General features: G+C 40.8%; 1 protein-coding gene across 4 annotated transcripts in view; it reads right to left on the bottom strand.

The window, feature by feature from the left end:
- ADD3 (adducin 3) overlaps nucleotides 1-23038 on the bottom strand; it is a 167980-nt gene that overhangs the window by 6647 nt on the left and 138295 nt on the right. For all 4 annotated transcript variants that reach the window (XM_054982839.1, XM_054982838.1, XM_054982840.1 and 1 more), the window contains 10 exons: nucleotides 18078-18216; nucleotides 16683-16834; nucleotides 16459-16539; nucleotides 14708-14857; nucleotides 13335-13478; nucleotides 13150-13248; nucleotides 12588-12770; nucleotides 3957-4214; nucleotides 2206-2325; nucleotides 29-118 (listed from right to left, as the gene is read on the bottom strand). In XM_054982839.1, coding sequence (XP_054838814.1) covers nucleotides 29-118; nucleotides 2206-2325; nucleotides 3957-4214; nucleotides 12588-12770; nucleotides 13150-13248; nucleotides 13335-13478; nucleotides 14708-14857; nucleotides 16459-16539; nucleotides 16683-16834; nucleotides 18078-18216 — 1416 coding nt within the window. The remainder of the gene's footprint in view (nucleotides 1-28; nucleotides 119-2205; nucleotides 2326-3956; nucleotides 4215-12587; nucleotides 12771-13149; nucleotides 13249-13334; nucleotides 13479-14707; nucleotides 14858-16458; nucleotides 16540-16682; nucleotides 16835-18077; nucleotides 18217-23038) is intronic.

Genomic DNA, 23038 nt, shown 5'->3' with positions numbered 1-23038 from the left:
TTAAAAAGATAACGATGACTACACTTACAGTGCTTGGCTTCTTATCCACCACAATTCCAGCAAGCAACTGAGACTGTGGTCCTGCAGTCTTTAAATCATACCGGTTTTGCTCTCGAATCTGGAGGGAGAAAAGCAAAAGGGCTTTCAAAACTTCTAGTGTCTCTGTTCAACTACATCTATTCACAGGGATTAGGAATCCCAGACAGGTTACGGTGAGGGGAAATTGAGATTAATTAATGACCCAAATAGTGTTGCTAGTTCACCTTTATTCTGTTTGCTCCAAATCCTTAAAAATGAAAATATGAAGACTCCTAAACTTTATGCCTTAATATGCATTTGGGAACGGAATCTAAATATTATGCTGATACTAACCTGCCTGTTCCCATTAGGAAGTTTTGCTCAGCCTTGGGTTCCTCACAGCAGCAGGGTGTTTTTTTTTTTTTTTGTGGAGCATCCATATAATATAGATAAGAGCATCTATTCATCCTGGGTTACATGTTGCAATCTTTCCAAAACCTATTCTGACACAAACTTTTTTGAAAGATTGCTGTCACAATATCTTTGGACACTGTGTAGCTGAGAAAGTTTGCATTTTTGCATGTTCCACCCACACAGGCACAATTTTCCTTGGCTCAGGCCCTGTGACTGTCATTTGCCTCCCTCACACCAGTGCTTTAAAAAAAGAGAGAATTGCTATCTCACCAGGGCAGGGGTGGATTCCCCCGCCTGCCAGTTGATAGTTTAAAGTGTCCTGCCCCTTGCAAGAGGCAGGAAAGGGCTCTTTAAACAATTAAATGCCCCTTTCCCTGCCAGAAAGGGGCATTTAAACCCCACAAACCACGAACCAGCTCATAACTGGGCCAGTTCCGTGCCAGTTCGTGGTTTGTGGAAACCCCACAAACCCCATGGTTCGTTTTTTTTCTGGTTCATGCCCATGTCTACTAATGAGAGCTACACAGATATTATCTCCCTGTGAAAGCTGCCCTGGTGTTATTATAGTCTTACTTTCAGCATACTTTGTGAGTACTTCATCTTGAGTATGGTAGAACACTGAGAACACATTTGGCACTATTCTGCCCTTTGGCACTATTCTGCCCTTCAGCCCTAGAATTTCTGCAGCGCCTGTTGCCCCTATTTACAGCTTGTTACAGTTCCAGCTTCAGTTACAGGCACTGCTGTAAGCCAACAGCAATTGGCCTTTTTTTGTGAAGTGCAATCCTGCTGACTTGTTGCCAATACGGTGTTCCCAGATCCAGACAAAAACCTCTGTAATTACAACGTTTTCCTGACTTTTACTGCAGCTAGCTTCCCTGACTATAAGCTATATGGCACACATAGCTAGTGACATCACAAAATGGAACTGAGAAACAACTTCCCACTTTGAGATTGTAAATGCCTGGGCGGTAATGCTATGTCGATCCCTCAGCACTATGTCAATCTCCTTTGAACCCAGATGACTCCCCTAGGATAGTGGTGTAGCCTTTTGATTACCAGCAGATGCAAAGCAAGAAATCCCCAGAACTTCTGGATGAAACACTGTGTATCTGGCAGAACAATCCCAGGGTGGGGTCAGAACTGGCATGAGAATTAAAGAATGCATTGGGGAGAAAAAGCAGCCAGCAGTTCAAGGCTAGTTTTACAAAGAAGCCCTTGTCATTCTTCCTCATTGCCTTTGTCAATCCTAGATCAATGGGAACTGAAGAGGAAAACAGTGAGATTTTGGCTACAGTTTACTTCTACCTCAAGATCTAAAAAGGAAGGAGGGAACTGCTCAGAAAAAAACCCTCCTTTGAAGACTTGTTTCATAATCAGAATAAGCATTTTCTTTGGAGAATTTAAAATGATCAAGATTATCCAGAATAAACTTATGGAAATTTTTAACAAAGGTTACTTTCAAACTACTAATTGGAGGCTAAATTGATGTAAAACTGCATTATATTTTAGGTGGTACTAAACAGGCTTTTAAAATGCTTCAGCTTCTCAGACAAGCAGGATAAATTAATCACTTACCCTATAATGACTTCTGTTAAGAAAAAAGCAATGTACATCTTCATTAATCAAAAAGAGTCCAGTAGCACCTTTAAGACTAACCAATTTTATTGTAGCATAAGCATAAGTCTTAAAGGTGCTACTGGACTCTTTTTGATTTTGCTACCACAGACTAACACGGCTAACTCCTCTGCATCTTCATTAAAACAGCCTTACCTTATTTCTCTTTTCCAGCACATCACTTGGATTCGTATTCATAGGAACAAACTGATTTGGATCTTCAATTTTGATTGGAGTTCCTCCACTAACCTTAGATGAATCTTCAGCTTTTATCCACTTGAAAAAGAAAAAAAAACTTTAAATGCTACAGGAAAAGAGGAGGTTGTGTTTAGGGAAAGGAGCATGGATGGAGAAGGGAATAGAGAATTTCCAAGCAGTGGGATTTATGTTTAGTTGCACAGATAGCACTTAAGCAAGGTTTAGTTTCTCAGCACATTATCTTATAAGAATATTCATTTAGTGCAATGGTTCTCTCCCTGAATCAGTATTTTTACCATAGTATCTGAAAAGTTCTAAAATTTTGACAAAGAAACAAAAATATTTCCTAAACATCTGTAATACCCCCTTTTCAAAATATTACATTGAAGGAATGAAAAGTCAACAAATTTCTTAATTAATTTCCCTAATGATGACACTCCTATTCAACCGTAGGTATTTTGAATTGCACCTTTAATGTAGTCCTTGAATCTATATCTTGAACCATGAGGAAAGAGTGTTAAATATGTTTTCATAAATAAGTTCTACTGAAAACTGTAGATTAAAATTAAAAGCAAAGATGAATTGTCAAACCACCACTAGGTGGAACTTATCTTTTAAAGTTCAGTTTATGATTTGGAAAACTGCTCAACAGCTAATGCATAAGATTCGGCTTTTATCTGGGCTCTCTGGACATGCTGAGGAAGTAAGTTTCTATCCTTTGGTGAGCTGGGAGAGTATTGTTCTTTATACAATTATATGTTGCAAAAACGGCTGTTCTCCAAAAGCAATAATGCTTCTCTTGTCGAGAATGACATGACTTAACTAAGTGGCATTCACAGTGTGTCCAACAGTACTGCAACCTTTATTCCCGTCTCCTAAGACACCTATAAAGACTATATAAAGTTGTAGGATTTAAATCAGTCTTGTATGCTAACCTGTTTGCAACAGGTTATTGCATAAAGGATTGAGGGATGAAAAGCATGCAGATTATTCAAATAAGCCACTCAAAATTTACACCTACAGAATATTAATCCTGAAAAAAGAAGTCTTACAAGACACACCATTTATGTGTAATGGATTGGGGGAAGGAAAAATCTTGCAGGATTGGGAAGCCTTGCAGCAACACATGGAGTGAGATCCCTCCTTTTAAAATTAAGGTTGGATACTACAGGCCCCAGTACGTACAAGGGTGCATGCTCAACCTGCAAACAGGAGACTGATAGAATGAAACTGATTAACTATTGTCTCCCTCGTAACCATGAATCCCTTCCTGAGGTATCACCTAGGTTTGCATCCATTCAAGCACAGAACAAAGGTCCCTTGCAGTGGGATACGGAGATGTACCTATGAAGGAATGTTCAGGCATATGACAACTTTCCCTGGTAACAGTTGTTTGTCCATATCTTGCTTCAGCACCCAGGCAAAGAAAGGTTTATTGATCACTGGATCCAGCACTTGTGGACCCAAATGAGATTTTTTTCAGAAGAATTTTCACAACAGCTTCCTTCAAGGCATTTGACCCTACTTCCCTCTTTAAAGCTACACTGATAACTTCCAGGGCTAACTCCCTCTGACTAGCTTTAATGAGACAAGATGTGCAAGGGGCATTTAAACATTCCTTCATGGAGCATACAGCTGACTATAATTCCAGAACAGCCCTGTTCCATCCTTTTTAGGATTTCAGATATCCATCTGTAGAAGCAACTTACTGTGGTTTTAGTCCGGGGACTTGTTTCTCCATTTCGGGATTCTTCAGGAACATCCACTTTCAAATATGAGTTTGGGGAGTTCAACCATCTTGTCTTCTCCCGCTGCTGTTTCTGTGCCAGGAATTTGAGAGGGGAAATTGGGACTGAATCATCCTCAAATGAAAATGCAGTAACAGTGGCTGGGATCTCAACATCACTCTTGTGTCTGGGTTTTTCCCGCACTAGAGGTTGCCGATAAGCATAGCCAGTTCTGTAACCCTGTGCAAGAGTTGGGGAAATATGTTTAGTTTGCAACAACTGAAAACTACCAATATAAACTTAATCTTGCTAATTTTCAGATTAAAATGTCAACAAAACACCACCAGGCCACAGGTGAAAATTTCAGCTAACTGCACCTAACACTACCTTAATCCTTGCAGCTAAATGCCAAAGAAAAAGGATAATTTATTCTTCTTCTTAGAGAATGGAAGATTTGTATTCACTTACCGTGAAGCTTCCTTTCTCGGTGGTCCAGGAGTGAGGCAGTCTTTACTTTTGGGATATAGCTCCTCCTCTCTGAAGGCAGGGTCAGTCAGGTGATTTTGATCCCGGAGGGGAGGGGCTTGTCCCTGGAATCACCAGTCTGTTCCCAAGCCCTGACTCCCCATCATAATACCAAGAGGGAAAATAATAACTCCCCTCATTTTTTTTTTAATAAATAGAAAGGTCGCTCCCTTGAATCCACTGGGAGGAAGACTATCTTCCTAACTCTTCATACAATCCTAGAAGCCGCCCTGCAAGAAACTTGGGTGGGCAGGTCTGCCCCACTCCTGAACCACCGAGAAAGGAAGCTTCATGGTAAGTGAATACAAATATTCCCTTCTCCGGTAGTCTTAGGAGTGGGGCAGCCCTTACTTTTGAGGCATACAACAGCAGTGTTCCCCAGGGTGGGTAGTTCGGCTTCCAGGCCTAGAGGGTGTGTTGTAGTACCCTCCTGCTGAAGGTTGTCTCTGGGGAGGACAACTTATCTATCCTATATTTCTTGATGAGAGAATATACTGATTTCCATGTGACCACCTTATCAATCGTTTCTAACGACTAAAGAATTTATAGGCTGCCTGTGTTGCTGTTTCCCTTAGTGAGTGCGCCCTGACGTCTATGAGCATCCCCAGACCTCTGGCTTGACATGCCAGAATTATGTACCCTCTGCTTTACCTACTTAGCCAAGAAAAGGGCACTCTGTGTCTCAAGGAGGACTTCCTGCAAACACACAACTAGCGTCCCAGATTTGTGAAAAACTGTTTAGTCCTGCCCAAGTGGAATCTCACATCTCTACGTACATCAAAGTAGTGAGGGTTTCCCCCCCTCCCTGCCCTTTTCTTTCTGTGCTTTGGATTAGGTTAGGAGGGAAGTACTATCTCTCCTGTCCTATGAAAACATGGAGTTCACCTTTGGAAGAAAGTTGTTTTTGTTCATAACTTGCTCTACCATCTTGGAGGAAAGGGCATGGATCTTGATCTACTGCTAGTGCCTACCGTTTTGACACTTGTCTAGCTGATTTTATTTTCATCTGAAAGATGGCTTTAAAGGTCAGTTTCTTTAGGGACATGAGGTCATAGGCTCAAGGCATCTTTTGTATAATGCTCTCAATACTAGATTATTATTTCACGTGGGGAACCCCCCCCCCCCCCCGTGAATCCTTGGAAGATTCAACAATGAGGTCCTCTTTTAGAATCCATCGCCGTGAAGGTGATATATAAGGGAACGGCCCTTCCTAGAATCCCTAATTGTTGGGATGGTCACTACCTGTTGTCTAAGGGTGCTGATATTAAGACTTTTCTTCAACTCCTCTTGAAAGATAGTAACTCCCTAATTAGCCCCCAAAGGTTACATGACTCTATCCAAGCACTGTTCTGGGAACTCTACAGGAATTTTTCACAGAGTATACTCTGTGGAACTCTTCCTGGAGGTTAGCATAGTACCCATCATGCCTTTTGCTTAGTCCAACCCTATTAGTTGTTTGTCTTCGACCTCCACACTGTGAGGCTTGTCAGAGCTGATCAGGGGTGTCATATCGATCCCTGCTCAATGGGCCCTCCTTCAGTGGAGGTGCCAGGGATCCATGCTTGAAAGATTCTTCAGATTTTGAGACTATTTCTTTCTGGACCTGAAGGTTGCTGTTAGCATCACTTCTGCACTTTACTGTGTGATCTTCTGAACAGCTCTGTGCAATAGCTGTACTGTGGAAGACATACAGGACGTGTGAAGGCAGCTTGCTGCTCACATCATCCATCCCTATAGTTTGAGGGTTTCTCCTTCTTGCACCTTGTCAAAAACTGTGGTAGACAAGTTGGGGAATCCCTCTGGATAGCATCCATTCTTCTTGGTGCATCACTCTCTGGCTTAGCCAGTCTGCATCAGAGTTGTCCTCTGTATAAACATATAGTGACCTGTGGGAAGATTCTGAGATTCTACTATACCGTGTCTGATGGCTCCGAGTTCCAAAAGGTTTACCCTGTTGATAATTTGTCCTTCAGCCAAATTCCCTATGCCATTCTTCCTTGGATGTGGGATCCCCATCCCCAAAGACGTGTCCATGGTCATCACTGTTCTTTCTGGTTCCGAGTAGGACACCTTCGTGGGACTGAATGAGGTACAGCCACTGGTTGTTTTCCTGTTTGAGGATCTCTGGCAATTCAACTATCTTGGACCTCTCGTGATCTAATGCCCCATGGTATGGCAACAGGCATCTCTGAAGTGCACAGGTCAAGATGTCGTTTGGATATGGGAAAGGAGCCATTCTCCGTGGCCTAGCCATGCTATCAGTGCTACTAGGATTCTGATGAACACCATAGATGGCGTTTTCATTTGGGAAAGGCCCAAATGTTGGAAGTGCCTCTGAGAGATCGATAGAAGCCAGACAATCTCCCTTCTGAATGGCAGTCATGACAAATTTTAGCCTTTCCATTCCGACTTTCTTGTTCCCTGGCGTCTATTTTATTTGACCAAATTCCTTTGGATCTAGAGGAAAAGGGACCAGATGGCACAGAATTGAATTCCACTGATCACAGTATCCAACACTTGCCTGTTTCTTATTATCGGCTGCCAAGGGTTTGCCAAGCATTGTAAGCATCCCCCAAACACCACTGTGCCTGCTGCCTTTGGCCCTTTAATATTCTGACCGGATTTGTTGAGAAGGTACTACCCTCCTCTTGATGTTTGGTCTGCTTTTCTTTATTCAGAGCTTCTTCAGACAGGTTGATTTCTTTGAAAGGAACCACGGTTACTTTGGCTTTGGGGCAAATGGTCCACGTTCCAATTTCTAAGCTAAGTGTTGTGCCTGGTTGCCTGAAAACCATGGTTCTTGTTGACCACCACATAGCATATTGCCAGGGTTTTGCTCTTTGGCTCTTTAAAGGAATGTACTGCTCACTGCAGTCAGGTCTGAGACCCGAGAGAATGTGACTCTAGGAAGGAGTGGAGCTGTCACCAATGCTCTGAAAGATGTAGCGGAAACTTCCAATTTTCTGTGCATAGCCAGTTCAAACCACTTGATGCTGGAATCCTAGGTAGTCCGTCCTTGTCAATGGGCAGCAAAGTATTAGACGGCAGGATGGTTACCAGATCATCCACCAATGGCAGCTTGATCCTCTCGGTAACCCCTGGAACTAATGTATAAGATTTGGAGGAAAAAGGAAATAAGAGTAGTTAGTTTTGCCAGAGTTCCCCTCTTAGACTTCTACAAGTATGAGAGACTACTGGAAGGGAATCCCTGATAGGGTTATTCCTGATTCTAGGGAGGATTCTCTCTAACCCCTTAGTCCTTAAGGGAGAAGACTCCAGGATCCTCATCACCTATGGAACCTTCTAGGATACAGGCTGCTGAGGAAGACCTGCTAGGGAATTTTCCTTTCTTTTAACAGTTCCCCTTTCTTCTTGGCTGAGGAAGAAAACTGATAGCTCAGGGTCCTCAGGTTGAAGGTTTAACTGAGATATGTGCTCTGAATGGCCCTTGCCTCCTCTTTAATCTGGAGGGGCACCCCTTTATGCATCTGGAGTCAGACTCCCACAGTGGAATGCCTCTCCTGCCCATCTGAGAGTCTAGCGGCTAGACTATTTATTGAATTCCGTATTTCCATCCTGGGCCATGCCAGTTCATTTGTTAAATAGTAACTATGACTGCGACTCAGTAAATAGGGGGCATGTAATTTCTTTCCCCTTAGTGGTGGAAAATGTCATCCAGTCATAGTTGCCTCTGCAACACTGGTCTTTTTTGGAGATCTCCCATCCAATTGCTAACCAAGGCCAACCCGGCTGAGGTACTGAGATCTGATGAGATATGGCTTGCCTGGACTAACCAAGGCAGGGGCTGTGATAAGGTCAGAATTATCATTATTCCCCCAGGTCTGCTAGGTAATTGAGACTGGTTTACCCAAGGCCAGCCACCAAGTTCAAGCAATTATGGGACTTGAACTAGCAGGGTAATGATTCATGGCCCAGCACTTAACCACAACATTACAGCAACTCATTTCAAGGCTTCTTTGCCTGGTGGATGCAAACCGGGCCCAAACCTTCTCCCTTTCACTAGTCTCCTGAGAGGCCCATGAGTAGGCCGAGGCCTGGGAGTTGGGCAAGTTTAGGCTGTAGGCTTGCGCTCTCTGAGGCCTGGAAGAAGGCTAGGCCTGCCTTTGCTGGCATACCACCAGCAGAAAATTTTCCAGGCATTCTTGCCTGACGGGCCTAAGCCCCTTGGGCTTTTTCTCTTTCACTGGCCTGTTGAGAGGTCTAGAAGAGGCTGAGGCCTGGAAGTTTGGAAAGTCTAGGCTGCAGGCCTGTGCTTTTAGAGGCCTGGGAGGTGGCTAGTCCTGCCTTTGCTGACATTCTGCCATCCAGGTGCTTGGGCATTACTCTTTCACTGGCCTGTTGAGAGGCCTAGAAGGGGATGAGGTCTGGAAGTTTGGAAAGTCTAGGCTGCAGGCTTACACTCTTTGAGACCTGTGAGGTGGCTAGGCCTGCCTTTGCTGACATTCTGCCAGCCAGGCCCTTGGGCCTTTTCTCTTTCACTGGCCTGTTGAGAGGCCCAAAAGAGGGCCAGGGCCTGCGAGTCTGGCACCACTAGGCTGCAGCTTTGAGCCCTCTGAGGCCTGGGATGTGGCTGGAGTTTGCCACTACTAACATTGCCACCAACAGAAATTTTCCTGCCAAAAGGAGAAATGAAAGTGAAAGTGCACCTCACAAGTCCCAGCTGAAAGGAAAGAGAAATAAAGGAGGGTCCCCTTTTATTTAGGGCGAGCTGGCTGAGGCTTCTGCTACTCTTTTCTCCTCCCTCTTTCCTTTTGCGGCCCCCGTTTCCCGCAGGACCAGTCTTACCACAGTTCAGTCAGGGCTGCCGGGGTTGGAGCAGGTCCTCTGTAGCTACTGGAGGCTGCTCCTCCCAAGCCTGAGGGAATTCCGATAATACCGGTCTCTACAACTGGCTACCGCGGACTCAAACACTGCACCCTCTGGCCATCTGAGGGGGGGGGGGGTCCTCCCAACCCGGTGTGGAATCTCAGTGAAGTTTTGCGGTTGTGGCCATGGAACCTAGGAGTAACCTAGGGCTGGCGGCTCTAATGCTCGCCATCACTTCAAGTGAAAAGGGGTGGGGTAGGTGGTAGGGCCTTTCCTTTCCCCTGCAAGCTCTGCACTGCCTGTGGCCTCGGCCTCCCTGAGTACTGGGAATACAGGCATATGCCGCCACGCCTGGCTCATCTCTCGCTGTTTCTTCTTCACCAGGATTGCTGCGCTCTGCAGAGCGTTGCTGAAGACGTCCTGTTCGGATGGCAGGGCCAGAAAGTCTGGTGGACAAGCCCCTCCCCTCTGGGATCAAAATCAGCTTACTGACTCTGCCTTTGCAGAGGAGGAGCTATATCCCAAAAGTAAGGACTGTCCCACTGCTAGGACCACCAGAGAAGGTACATAGTATGTGAGGCAGATAGCAAGTAATACTACCAACTACACACTATCATTGGTGGTCTTTTTTTTTAGTAAAGGTTTTATTTAAAAAGAAAAGAATAACAATAGAAAGTTCAGAGGAACTTATACAAGTATTACATATAAATTAGATTTAAACTAACAGAAAAATATATTCACAATATATAACAGCACAACTAAACTATACGATAGCTTTCTTCCCCTCTCCTGAGTTGCTTATACCCAGATTTTAATGTCAATGATTTTTAATCAGTCATCTCTTTTGTATTTTATCTCTATAATATAATTACCTTAATTTATCTTAGTTTTAACCTAAATAATTGAAGAAATCTTTCCATTTTCTCCAGAATTCCAATATTGGTCAATATTGGTCTATTGTTAATTTAGCCACTGATGCATATTTATACACCTTATCTGTCCACTCAGGCATGTCAGGGCAGTACTCTCACGGCTGTCACCATATACTGGAAAAGATCTCTCTGTTCTTTTGTAATATTATTCAGTAAAATATTTAATAGCATAAGCATGAATTTAAGAATCTTCTACATCTCTTCATGTATCTTTATCCAATATCTTTGTGCTTCCTTGCACGTCTACCACATGTGATAAAATCTTGCACCTGTACATTGATATTTCCAGTACTCATAGATCCAGAGGAGTTAGCCATGTTAGTCTGCAGTAGCAAAATAGAAGAGAGTCCAGTAGCACTTTTAAGACTAACCAACTTTACTGTAGCATAAGTTTTCGAGAATCACAGTTCTCTTCGTCGGAAAAGACTGGACTCTTTTCTATTTCCAGTACTGTCCACTATAGTCCTTACTAATTCTTGTGATATCTTTGGGCGTAGGATACCATCTAAGGAACATTTTGTACCAATTCTCTCTTAACAATGGGCAATCTGTAAATTTAGTATCTTTGGTCCTTAGATCTTCCCATTGATTCATGGAGATGGTTTCCCCAAAGTTTTTCATCCATTTTAACATACAGTTTTTAACTTGTTCCATTTCTGTGTGGTGTTGCAGTAAAATTTTATAAAATTTTCCTAGTAAATGCTTCAAATCACCACTTATTAGTAAATCGAATTCTGTTTGCTTTGGAAATTCTGGCAGTGAGAATCAGGCAAGACAGTACAATCGATGGAATAAAGGAGGTGAAAGAGATATATAAAATGAAAAGCCATGCAGATGGTGTAGCTATATCAGTGACAAATCCAAAGAATTCTCTGATCTATGTAATGGAACAAATAAAATTTGGACAGCACTCTGGATATAAATTGAATAAAAAGAAAACAAAGATAATGTTACTTTCGGCAATGACAGAAGAACAAGAAGAGATTGGAAAAATAACAGATAATTATAAAGCCTATAAAATACTTTCGGCATTTCCTATTTCAGCCGAGAATAAGATCTAAAGAACTGCAGGATGAAAAAAAAAGAGGATTGACAGTATCGAATATTAAATTGTACAGCCAGGCAGCAGCATTGGTTTAGATAACCAATTGGATTATAAATCCAAGTAGAAGACACATCAAATTGGAGACAACTGATGCTAAAGAGGGTATTCATAACTATTTATGGCTTAAGAAATCAGTAAAATCCATTCAAAAGCAAGATGGTGTTCATATACTAAGAGAGGGACTACTTAAAATATGGTTTTAATGCAGAAATAGATTGAGCCTACCAATCTTGCTACTCATGTCACTAATAAATGCTTATTGTGATGCCACCATTAGATATAGAATTGATCAGTTCACCTAGGAATTTATGACAGATAAGCAAGGTAATGTGAAAACTTGGCAAGAAATCCAAGCTCAAGGGAAAAACATTCCATGGTTGATGCATCATCAAATAGTATCTAAGTTTAAAGAATAAACTCTCAAAGAAGGTGGCAGATTAAGAGGAAGAACATTGGTGGTCTTGATGAAAAAATACAGGCTCTAGAACTATCTTACAAGTTTTGTCCAGCAACCTAGATGCTGCACAACATGGCCCCAAGGAAAAGGGGCAGGAAAACTTACATAAAAGGGTTGCAAAAACTCAGGGGAGGGCACAGTCCAACAAATAAAAATAAAAAGAGTTTGTCATATCAGCCTTGCAAATCCCAAACTGTAACCTCAGCTAAATATCTTTTGATTTTGCAGAACAAGATGAAGCCTAGTATTGATGGTTCTTATCTAGAAGAGAAGTGCTTCAGCAGTTGGTCCAGTCTTTTGATGGTAAGGACAAGAAAACCAGTCTGACAGGCAGGACCACTGAATATATCAAACCTGCCATGCATAGAAAACACTCCTATATATAAAAACCTGCAATGTTTGAACACACACACACACTATCACATATGTTAAGTAGTAAAACACACACAAAGCAATCTATGCACAGATTTCTTGTTTTATCTCCATGTAGGTGCAGTACAGGAAAAATGTCAAATGTAAAGTGGTCCTCAGTGGAAGAAATGAGGAGGAAAAATATATTGTTTGTTGCAGAAGCAGGAGCTTGGAGAACTGCCTTTTTTAGAACAGTTTCTAAGGAAATGATCTGAGAAATGGCACAGCACCAACACTTGACAGCAACCAAAAACATACTAAATGTTGGATAAAAGTCTTTTTCAGATTGAGAGGGGAAAGAATCCCAGGATAAATTCATAGCATGGAGAATGTGCAGTTTACACTTGTGTACCCACCAGGTTGTCCAGCATTCTCATTAGTGCTTCAAACTCTTGTTCTCCAACTTTCCATTTGAACTGAGAAGCCATATTAACTCCTCCTCCACCACCTGCTGCCACGTGGTATGTGAAAGGTTTATACTTCTGAAAGTCTAGGATAAGGAGATTGTCTACGCCACCTGCTCCAGCCAAGGCATGCACCTGTATCATAAATAACAGTAGTCTCTCAAGAATTAGTTGAAGACTGAACAGTAGCTTTCCTGAATTTTCCAGAAATAACTTTTGTCATTATTTTCCTCTTGATACATTAATATGCACAAAAATGATCCCTATTGTATACAGTGCAATATAAACTAAATACAGGGGACAATATTGAGTCACATTTCTATGTTTTGTATGGGAGCTATCACACTACTGTTCTGTAAATGCTCAACAGCAGCAGTAATACAAGCCTTTCTTCTAACTCATAAATTATCTTTAAATAATTGCTCCTAATATTAAACATCCTGTTACAAAATCATGAAAAATACGTTTAAAAACATATCACATTTATATAATGCTTCACAAATATCCCTCTCACCTGTGTTTCACAAGCTATTTGTACATTGTAGATGTAGTGGAAGGCCTCTTCTAGTGTCTCTCCTAGTGCTACTACCCCATGGTTTCTCAAGACCAGCACCTAAGAACACAGATGCTCATAATAAGTGGCAGATATTGGGAAAATACGAGAAATTTTCGACAAAAATACTGATTAGAGCAGAATACCTTACAGCTTGGTCCAAGAACCTTCTGGAGTTGAATTCTCTCTTCCTGTTCATCCAGAGATCCTTGGTAATTATAATAGGCAATATCTCCTAGAATCAGAGCCTCTTGAGAAATGGGAAGGATACCACACTTCATAGAAGAAACCTGTTTCAAAGAAACAACATTGGAAGGACTGAAAAAATTAGAAATAGATTTAAGATATCAGACTTGCTCTGTTAGCTTCATTCATTGGGTGGGAAAGTTTGGTTGGTTTTAAGCAAATACATTTTCTGGGTGTTCACAATGAAAATTCTGGGAGCTATGCAAAGAGAAATGCTCTGCACAGTACATTTTATGTCAAGGACCAAGGCATTGGGCTCATTTTTTGAGAGAGCAACCAGATTGGTTTAACTGATACATATATTCACTTATAATAATTAGTGATTCAGTAATATACAACAACATTAATTCCCAAATCTGCAGCTTAATTCCCAAATCTGCCTCCCCCACAATAAAGATTCAGTCACGCAGTATGGCCTGAACTAGATTTTGTGGAATGAATCATCTTCTTTGCCAACTTAGTGTTAAATGACTACACATAGCATAAAATAAGAATTAGATTATTTTATATTAGACTAATAAGCTACATGTAACACTTAACAGAGGCTGCATTTTGGATGCTGAACATGCAAAATTTTAGGAAGGATATTCCTGATATAATTAGACTGTTGTTGCTGATTTACCTCTTTAATATATTATATAAATTATGGTTAATAAGATAATAGTTGCCTTGATTCAGACATCTGAATATAAAGGCTAAAGACCAAAAAATATGAATGTGGTATAAGCACTTCCATATAACGGAACAGCAGGATTTGAGTCCAGTGGCACCTTAGAGATCAACAAGATTTCTAGGGTATAAACTTTCGAAAGTCAAAGCAACCTTCTTCTTCAGATACCCTTCCTGAAGGTATCTGAAGTAGAAGCTTTGAAAGCTTATACCTCAAAATGCTTGTTGGTCTCTAAGGTGCCTGTGGCAGACTGCACTTAACAGCAGGTTTCCAAAGTGCAGCAAATTCAGAGAGCTGGGAGGAGAAGGGTTAACTATTCCTTAGAACGGAGAATTTAAGTGATAGGCTGTTTCTGTCTTCTCTGATTGGTCAGTTAGAACCAGTATGAAGACAGTCAGTTGGTTTCTGACAGGATTTGGAGTCAGGGAAATGGTTGAAAGTGTTGCTCTCCAAAATCTGCAAGCACTGCTGTCTTGTTATATGCTGTGATAGGTTCATCACACAAGTCATTCCCAAAAAAGACAAGACAAGATGTGCTTTGAATCTATGATGGACACTGAAACTCTTTCCTCCTTCACCATGTTAAAAAAAGAAGAGACTTACAGCTGCTGTTGCTGGAGTGTGTATGTGGATCACACATCGAACATCAGGACGCATGGAGTAGATAGCTGCATGAGGACTGAATCCTGTACTGTCAATGCTTAGATTGGTGCTCCCTTGGTCAACTACATCTCCTATGATATTTACTTTTACCTGGAAAGAAAACTGAGCTCTAATTATGGCTAACAAACTGAAACTTAAACCTGACAAAATGAAGGAGCTACTGGTGGAGGAGGTTTGATGAAGAAATTGGGAAATCTCCTCTTCTGGATGGAGCTGTTCTTCCCCCAAAGGAGCAGGTTCATAGCTTGGGAGTGCTCCTGGATTGGGCCTTCTATTGGTGAGCCACCTGTAGCCCTTTCTGAGTGGGAAAGATCTTGCAACTGTAGTGCATGACCTGATAACATATAGATTCAATTACTGCAATGCATTCTGCATGGAGCTGCTCTTGAAGACTGTCTGGAAGCTACAGTTAGTACAGAATGCTTTAACAGAACATTGACTGGAGTAGACTGCAGGTTTTCTATTTCTCCACTCTTGCTCCATCTACACTGGCTCTTAATTTGCTTCCAGACCCAATTCAATGTACTGATATTGATCTTTAAAGACCTATATAGTTTGGGGCCATCATACCTTAAGGACTGCTTACTCCCATATAAATCTACACAACCTTCCCTGTCATCTTCAGATGCCCAGCTTCAGGTGCACCCTGATCTGAGGCCAGACAGGTGGCAACCCAAGAAAGGGCCTTCTTGGGCATGGTGCCGAAACTCTAGAACTGTTTCCCTTTATTGTTGTCTTCACTCCAGTGGGTAAAGACTTCTTTTGTTTTGTTTGGCATCCACCTACTAACTGTTATTGATACTCCTCTCTGGTTATTGCTTTCATGTGTATTTCTGTGTTTATATGTCTTATTGAATGGTTTAAATATTTTACATGCATTTATATTTTATATGCTGTTTTAATGTCTTGATGTTTTAACATTGAAATGTCTGCCATTTTGGGGGCTCTATCTAGGTGGAAAGGCAGCATAGAAATGTTTTTAATAAAATAAATAAATATTTATTGTTAGCCTTGAGTGAAAGTACCCAAATGAATTTGATAGATTTAAGGGAGCTTGATATGCTACTTTTCAAGTAATTAGAATGGGTTCGGTCTCCAGAGGTAAAGAAAATGTTTTAACAATATTTACATTTAAAAAGTCCCCCCGAAGGTAAACCTTCCAAAGAGGAGCTGATGTAGCACTCACAGAAAGAATTTCCTGTTTCCTATACAGTAATCTATACAGTACTCAGAAACAATTTCTTAAGTATGTCTGACTTGCTTACATTTCTTGATAGTAGTGTAAGTAGCTGTTAACATATACTGTTCAAAAGATCGTGGAACCACAGACATAATCATAAATGACTGGGAAGGATAAACAGGATGATATGGCAGTTACCAATTCATATATTAAAGTGGTGAAAACTGAAAAGGTAAGAAAAACTGAAGAGATAAATTAAATGTGGCATGGTTTAAATTTGGCTAAGATACAGCTGAGTGGAAATAGAAACAATCCTAGAGGACCTTGCAATGTAGTGAAGGTACTCTAGAGTCTGGAAATAACGCATGTACTGTTTCACTAGACTGCTCTACAGAACAAAAGATCTGGGATACATTTCCTTCACACTCAAAATTATATACAGGCCAAATAAAGTAAAATATGTGAACTAATTTAAGCCTTCAAAATTTATATTTTTGTATAAAGCACATACCAAATTGGAGGCAGAAGCTTCAGAAAATGATAGGCCTTTCGGAATGATAAGAATATGATCATGTTCTTTGCTTATTCTTACCTGGAATCAAAACAGGAAAAGATTACTGATATACTAGCCAAAGATATGTTTAATCTCGGGGAAATATATGTAATCTATAGGAAGTAAAGTATAAATCTGCCTTTGAACACAGAACAAAGGAATGAAAAACATCTGATACTTACTGTGATATAAGAATTAGCCAGGTGTGCCCATCCAAACAAATCGGTCAGCCTATACAAGCTGGCTAATTTACAACGAGTAAGTTTTTCTCCCTTCACAAATGCAGCAGTGTCTATCCCAGGCAAGTCATTGATTGGTGTAACCATCCCAAGGCCTAAAGTAGTTTTAAAAAAAGAATAGAAAACAGGATAACAACTTCCTCTACAAAAGAAAAATATAGATCTTCATTGAATATTGATCTAGAAACTGCTAATACAATCATGATTTCAAATATCTTCCCAACTATTACTCTAGATACAGTAAACACATGAACACATAAAGCTGCCTTATACTGAGTCAGACCATTGGTTTATCAAGGTCAGTACTGTCTACTCTGACAGGCAGCTGCTCTCCAGAGCAGAGATCTTTCATGTTACCAACTACCTTATCCTTCTTTAACTACAGATCACAGGGGAGGAAGCTGAGACCTTTTGCATGCAAAGAAGGTGCTCTACTATTCAGTCATGCCCATTTCCAACACTCATTTTCTGACTTGCAAAAAAGTCAGACAGAATCAAACTGATGATATGGGCAAGTGCCTTGAAACACTACTTTTGAACTCCTCAACAATCCACTCTTTCTTGTCCCCTTTAATATTTTCCTGTTACCTTTACTAACAAATAATTCAATACAATCAAAAGGCATCAATATAGAAGAAAAGTGAAAGAATCATTACTTTAATTGGGGTGGACTGAGAAGCATAACCGGTTCTGCAAAGTGCTCCATCCCCTTGTCGCCCCAACCAAGAAGGAGAAATGACCAGAGGATGGTTTGCTGCTGCCACCGTTTGCCTGACCTGCACAAGACCTATGCAGCCAGCCTGCTTATGGCAGCAGCTGTTCGCCCACCTCATGCAGGGCAAGGATAGTCAGCTCATCACAGTGATGACTGCAAGTACTGCTGGTTCGCTATGAGGGCCACCCCTCACTTGGGGCTGGGATGGTCCTTGCAGGTGGCCCTCAGACCATCAGCCCACCAGGATTTTCTCTGGTGAATTTAATGACCAATCCATCTCTGATCCTAATGAATAAAGGAGGGGGGAATTTGTACTGAATAAAACATTAGATCTTTTTTGGTATTACACATGTCAGGGATCAGGAGGAAATCAAACAAAATCAAACAAAAATCAAACAAAAGCGTGAGTCACAGGATTTTACCAAAATAAACATTCCAAGGACTAAAATAGAATGGGTTGCATATAGATTATAAGCTGCTGCTTCCCCTGCCTGCTCTCCAATTGAACAAATAAAATGTAAGTTCTCTTTAAAGGAAAAGATCAGTCCTTTTAGCTATTAAAAATCTATTTGCTATTTTAGTTATTAAAAAGAAATACTAATTGCATACAAAGTTTTACTTACTTAGGGGAGATGAAGAAAACCCTGCAAAAGAACTTGCCATAATGTAGTCAGCAATCTGTTGTAAGGCAAGCAGTCCAGTTGGATTATTGCCTTTCTTCATCTGCTCATGTATAAGAGATTCCAGGTCTTCCCGAAAAGCCTGTCAAGATATTAAAATATCACCGAGGATACCAGTCAAGCAGAATCAGGCATTCATCTCCATTTACCACAAAGATATGTACTTACTAACTTTTTGCTTCAAGATCCAAACATGCTTAAATCTGAATCTGTGTTTTGGGGAGATCAAAGGTGGCACAGGGTTCTAATGGCTCACCCATGAATTGGGTGAGGATAAGCTGATGGTCCCGTGCAGGTGTTCCTGGAGAGTGAAGCATTATTGGGCTCCTGAAAAACTGCTTCACCAGAGATTGGTTGAAGAGCATATAACTCAGAAAGACAGGCTTGAGAATCTGAAATGGCAGCTAGTTAAATGGACTAGAGAACGTAAGTGGATCATATGTGCTAGGATAGAAGTAACTGCAAAAGTGAATGGGTCATATCCTGTGTTGGGGAAAAGGTGATGAAAGCAACTCCATTCGCACTCAAAGGATTATCTAGTGGAAGGCTTTCTGGAACTCAGGAGTACCTCTCTCTCATTGCAGGATGTTGTTTTTCTGTTACCTTTCATTAATGCTGCTCACTTATCCCAACACTAGGCGATAAAGCATGATGCTTCAGAAGCTCGTTTTTGTGTTCACTCTGTACTAGAGTGCTGGATTCATCCTTGTGATGGCCCAGTGTCAAGGAACTCAGGATAAGAGAACTGGCATCACGATGGAAAGAGAAGCCATCAAGGCACATGCTTTGATTGAGCCATCCTCTCACAGGCTGAAGGATGTTCTCCCAGAGGGCAGCAGCCTGGTAGACTGAGTGTGCCTTACCTGCTTCAGACAATGGGTGCAAATCTCCACTGTGTGTTGTTCTCCCAAACACAGGAGACACCAATCATGGCTGTCAGTTTAAGGCAGATGACTTTTGCACTGATTACACTTTTTGAAGGTTAGTGTTGTGTGCCATAGAAGACTACTAAAGGAGGAAGTAGTGAAAACTGAAGAGGTAAGAAGAAATTAAAAAAAAGAGAGAGAAAACTAATCCTCAGAGGACAATCCTGTAGAGACGTTCCCCAATGCTGCTGCAGAGGACAAAAGAGAACCAATAAGAAAGGTGTAGCTCCTCCCCTTGGGCATATGCAGTTGGAATTGTATTTTTGAAAAGAGTGGACTATCGCAGAACTAAACTAAATGTTAAACCTACCAAGTGATCACCAAAGGGACATGCAGCTATATGCCAGCTTTGAGTTCCCCATGGGAATGTAATTCAGAACCACTGCAGGGGTCCGACTGGGACTATGGTGCAGGGGGAGGAGGGGCTCCTAACCTGAAACAGGTTTTCCTGACCTGAAATGACCTCAGGGGCATTATACCTTCAGAGGGGTTGCACATGCACTGAACGCGTGCATGTGCAGCCCCTGGGACAAGTAATGTCCTCAGGGGCATTGTTCATGTTAAGAAACTAGCATGAGAGGAGGCAGGGCCCCCTCTTCCCCTGCACCAAGGTCCTGATTTGAGTCAGGCCCCTGCCATGCTTCTGAAATGAGTTCTTGAGGGAACCTGCAGCTGACATCCTGCAGCAAGTCCTGTGGCAATAACATGATAGATGTCATCTGTAAGTCTGGCCCACTGAGACCTCAAAGAAGATACTTTTACTCGCTAAAAAGAATTAGCATTCTGTCCAAAAGGCATTCTGCTCACTGCTAGTCATTTAATATAATGACAGGGCATCACTTATCTAGATGGCCTGCTAAGGGCAATCCTAAATTGTACTTTCTCCCACATTTTGGAGAGAAAAAAAGGAAACTACATGCACCCAAGTTCAGTAGCAGGAGTTCTGGGTTCTTATTAACTTGAAATTGTAAAATCTCACTTATTACTCTTATTATTTTCCCCCAGTACTGCCTGACTACCTCACAAGTCCACCACATATGGTACAAAGATCCTTCGTGCTTTTTACATTTCCAGCATTTATTAGACATGTTCACATTCCCTAGCGCAATTTTCTTTGGTGTCAGGTACCAACGATAGATCATTTTATAGACATTCTCTTTAATGTTAGTGCATGTCGTAATCTTCAAAGTATTTTTCCACAAATATTCCCACGCCTCCATTGTTATTTCTTTATTAAAATTTATAGCCCACTTCACCATTTGCACCTTAACTACCTCTTCTTCAGTATACCATTTTAACAACACTTTATAGACCTTTGAAATTTCCTTTTTGTCTTCTTGTAAAATTACTTCCTCCAAGTCCGAGTTCTCCATTCTTATCCCTCCCTTGGCACAATCCAATTTATAAAGGTCTCTGAGCTGTCTATATTGAAACCAGTCATAATTTGGAGACAACTCTTCTTGCGTCTTTATTCTTAATTTAGAAAATTCTATTCGTGTTATCTCCTTATACGTTAAACACTGTTGTTCATTATCAACAGTTCTCGGATCTATCGCTTCATAAGGAACCACCCAGGAGGGAATTCCTTCTTGTAGGTAATCTCTGTACTTTTTCCATATTGTGAAGAGGCTTCTCCGAATGTAATGGTGTAAAAACATAGAGTCCGCTTTTACTTTATCATACCATAAGTATGCATGCCATCCAAATATATTTTTGTATCCCTCTAAGGCCAGCAATTTGCGATTTTTAAGCATCATCCAGTCCTTCAGCCAAACCAAGCAGATTGCCTCATAGTAAAGTCTTAGGTTGGGCAGTTGCATTCCGCCTCTCTCTTTCGTGTCCTGTAACACTTTCATTTTCACTCGAGGCTTTTTGCCTGCCCAAACAAAGTCCGATATCTTTCTCTGCCATTTCTCAAACTGCTTGGAATCCCGAATAACTGGTATTGTCTGTAACAAAAACATCACTCTTGGCAGCACATTCATCTTGACTGCTGCAATTCTTCCCAACCATGACAAATTCAATCTATTCCATTTAATCAAGTCTCGCTCTATTTGAGTCCACAATTTCTCATAATTGTTCTTGAATAGATCTATATTCTTTGCAGTCAGTTCAATTCCCAAATATTTCACCTTATTTGTTACTTCACAGTCTGTTATTTCCATAAGTTGCTGTTGGTTTTGTTTAGTCATATTTTTACACAGTATCTTTGACTTCTTTTTGTTTACAAAAAAACCTGCCAAATCTCCAAATTCTGTGATTTTTTCTATTACCCTTGGCATGTTTTCAATTGGATCTTCCACAATTAACATTATATCGTCTGCAAATGCTCTGACCTTATAGGAAAAGTCTTTTATCTTTATTCCACGGATTGCATTATCTTCTCGGATCTGTATCATCAAAATTTCCAAAACCATTATAAACAACAGTGGAGACAACGGGCAACCTTGTCTTGTACCTTTGCCTATAGTCAATTTCTTAGTCACCTCGTCATTCACCACAATTGCTGCACTCTGGTCTCTGTAGATTTCTTTTACTGCTCTGATAAATCTTTCTCCCAACTGTAGCTGTTCCATAGTGGCGAACATAAAATCCCAGTTCAAATTGTCAAATGCTTTTTCAGCGTCCACAAAGAAGAACCCAACCTCCTTATCACAACGCCTATCATAATATTCAATAGCATTTATAACTGTCCTTAAATTGTCTCTGATTTGTCTATTCGGTAAAAAACCAGCTTGTTCTACCCCAATAACTTCGGATAGCCATCCCTTTACTCTTTCCGCTAAGATCTTCGCAAAGATCTTATAGTCATTGTTAAGTAAGGAAATAGGTCTGTAATTTTTGACGTTAGTCAAGTCCTGTCCTTCTTTAGGGATCAATGATATATTAGCTTCACTCCAAGTATCTGGAATTCTTTGGTCTCTCATAACACCATTGATCACTTCTTTTAGGAATGACACCAGTTCATTGACCATTACCTTATAAAATTTAGCTGTGAGTCCATCAGGCCCTGGCGCCTTACCCAGATTTGTTGACTGTATTGCCTTCCTTATCTCTTCCTCTGTCACTTCACTATTCAATTTATTTCTCCAATCTTCCGAGATCACTGGGAGCCTCATTTTCCCCAGATATGTCGCTATTGAATCTTTATTCACCTCTTTTTTATTATACAATTTAGCGTAAAATTTGTAGAAGGCTCTACTAATAGCAGTCTGTTCCAGATATACTTTATTATCCTCACATATTTTATTTATTGTCTTCTTCTCCTTTCTCTTCTTCAATTGCCATGCCAAATATTTCCCAGGTTTATTTGCTCCTTCAAACGACTTTTGATTCATTCTCTTCAGATTCCATTCCAGTTCTTTATTATTCATTGCTGTCAACTGTTCTTGTAAAATTTTAATGTCTTGGTAAACTTTCTTCTTCCCTGGTCTTTTCTTTAGTAGTATTTCTTTGGCTTTTATTTTCTCTGTAATCTCCTGTCTCTTCTCCTCTTGTTTTTTCCTGGCTCTTCCGTTTAAGTCCATTAGTATGCCTCTAATTACTGCCTTATAGGTATCCCATACCTTGTTGGTTGGTACTTCTCGATTCATGTTGTATTGTATGAAGAACTTAGTTTCCCTTCTCAACATCTCCAAGTTTTCTCTCTCTTGCAACAAGTCCTCATTTATTCTCCATCCTTTCCTCTTAGTTCTTTTCCCAAACTTCCACATAATTGGATTGTGATCTAAGCCTACCATAGGCATTATTTCCACCTCTTTAGTCCATAACACTAAGTCCTTTGAGGCCCAGATCATGTCGATTCGTGATAAAGTAGAGTGTCTTGCGGAGAAAAATGTGAATTGTCTGCCCTTGGGATTCTGTATTCTCCATACATCTTCCAAAGTTTCCTGCTGCATTAATGCAAAAAAAGTTTTTGGTAGTAGTCCTCTTTTCTTTTGTGCAGTTGCTGATTTCTTGTCCTGCTCCAAATTTGTA

Source organism: Eublepharis macularius, chromosome 6 (genome assembly GCF_028583425.1).
Source record: "Eublepharis macularius isolate TG4126 chromosome 6, MPM_Emac_v1.0, whole genome shotgun sequence".
NCBI classification, from domain to species: Eukaryota; Metazoa; Chordata; class Lepidosauria; order Squamata; family Eublepharidae; genus Eublepharis; species Eublepharis macularius.
The sequence above is the reverse complement of the archived record's forward strand: the minus strand, read 5'-3'. Positions and strand labels throughout refer to the sequence as shown.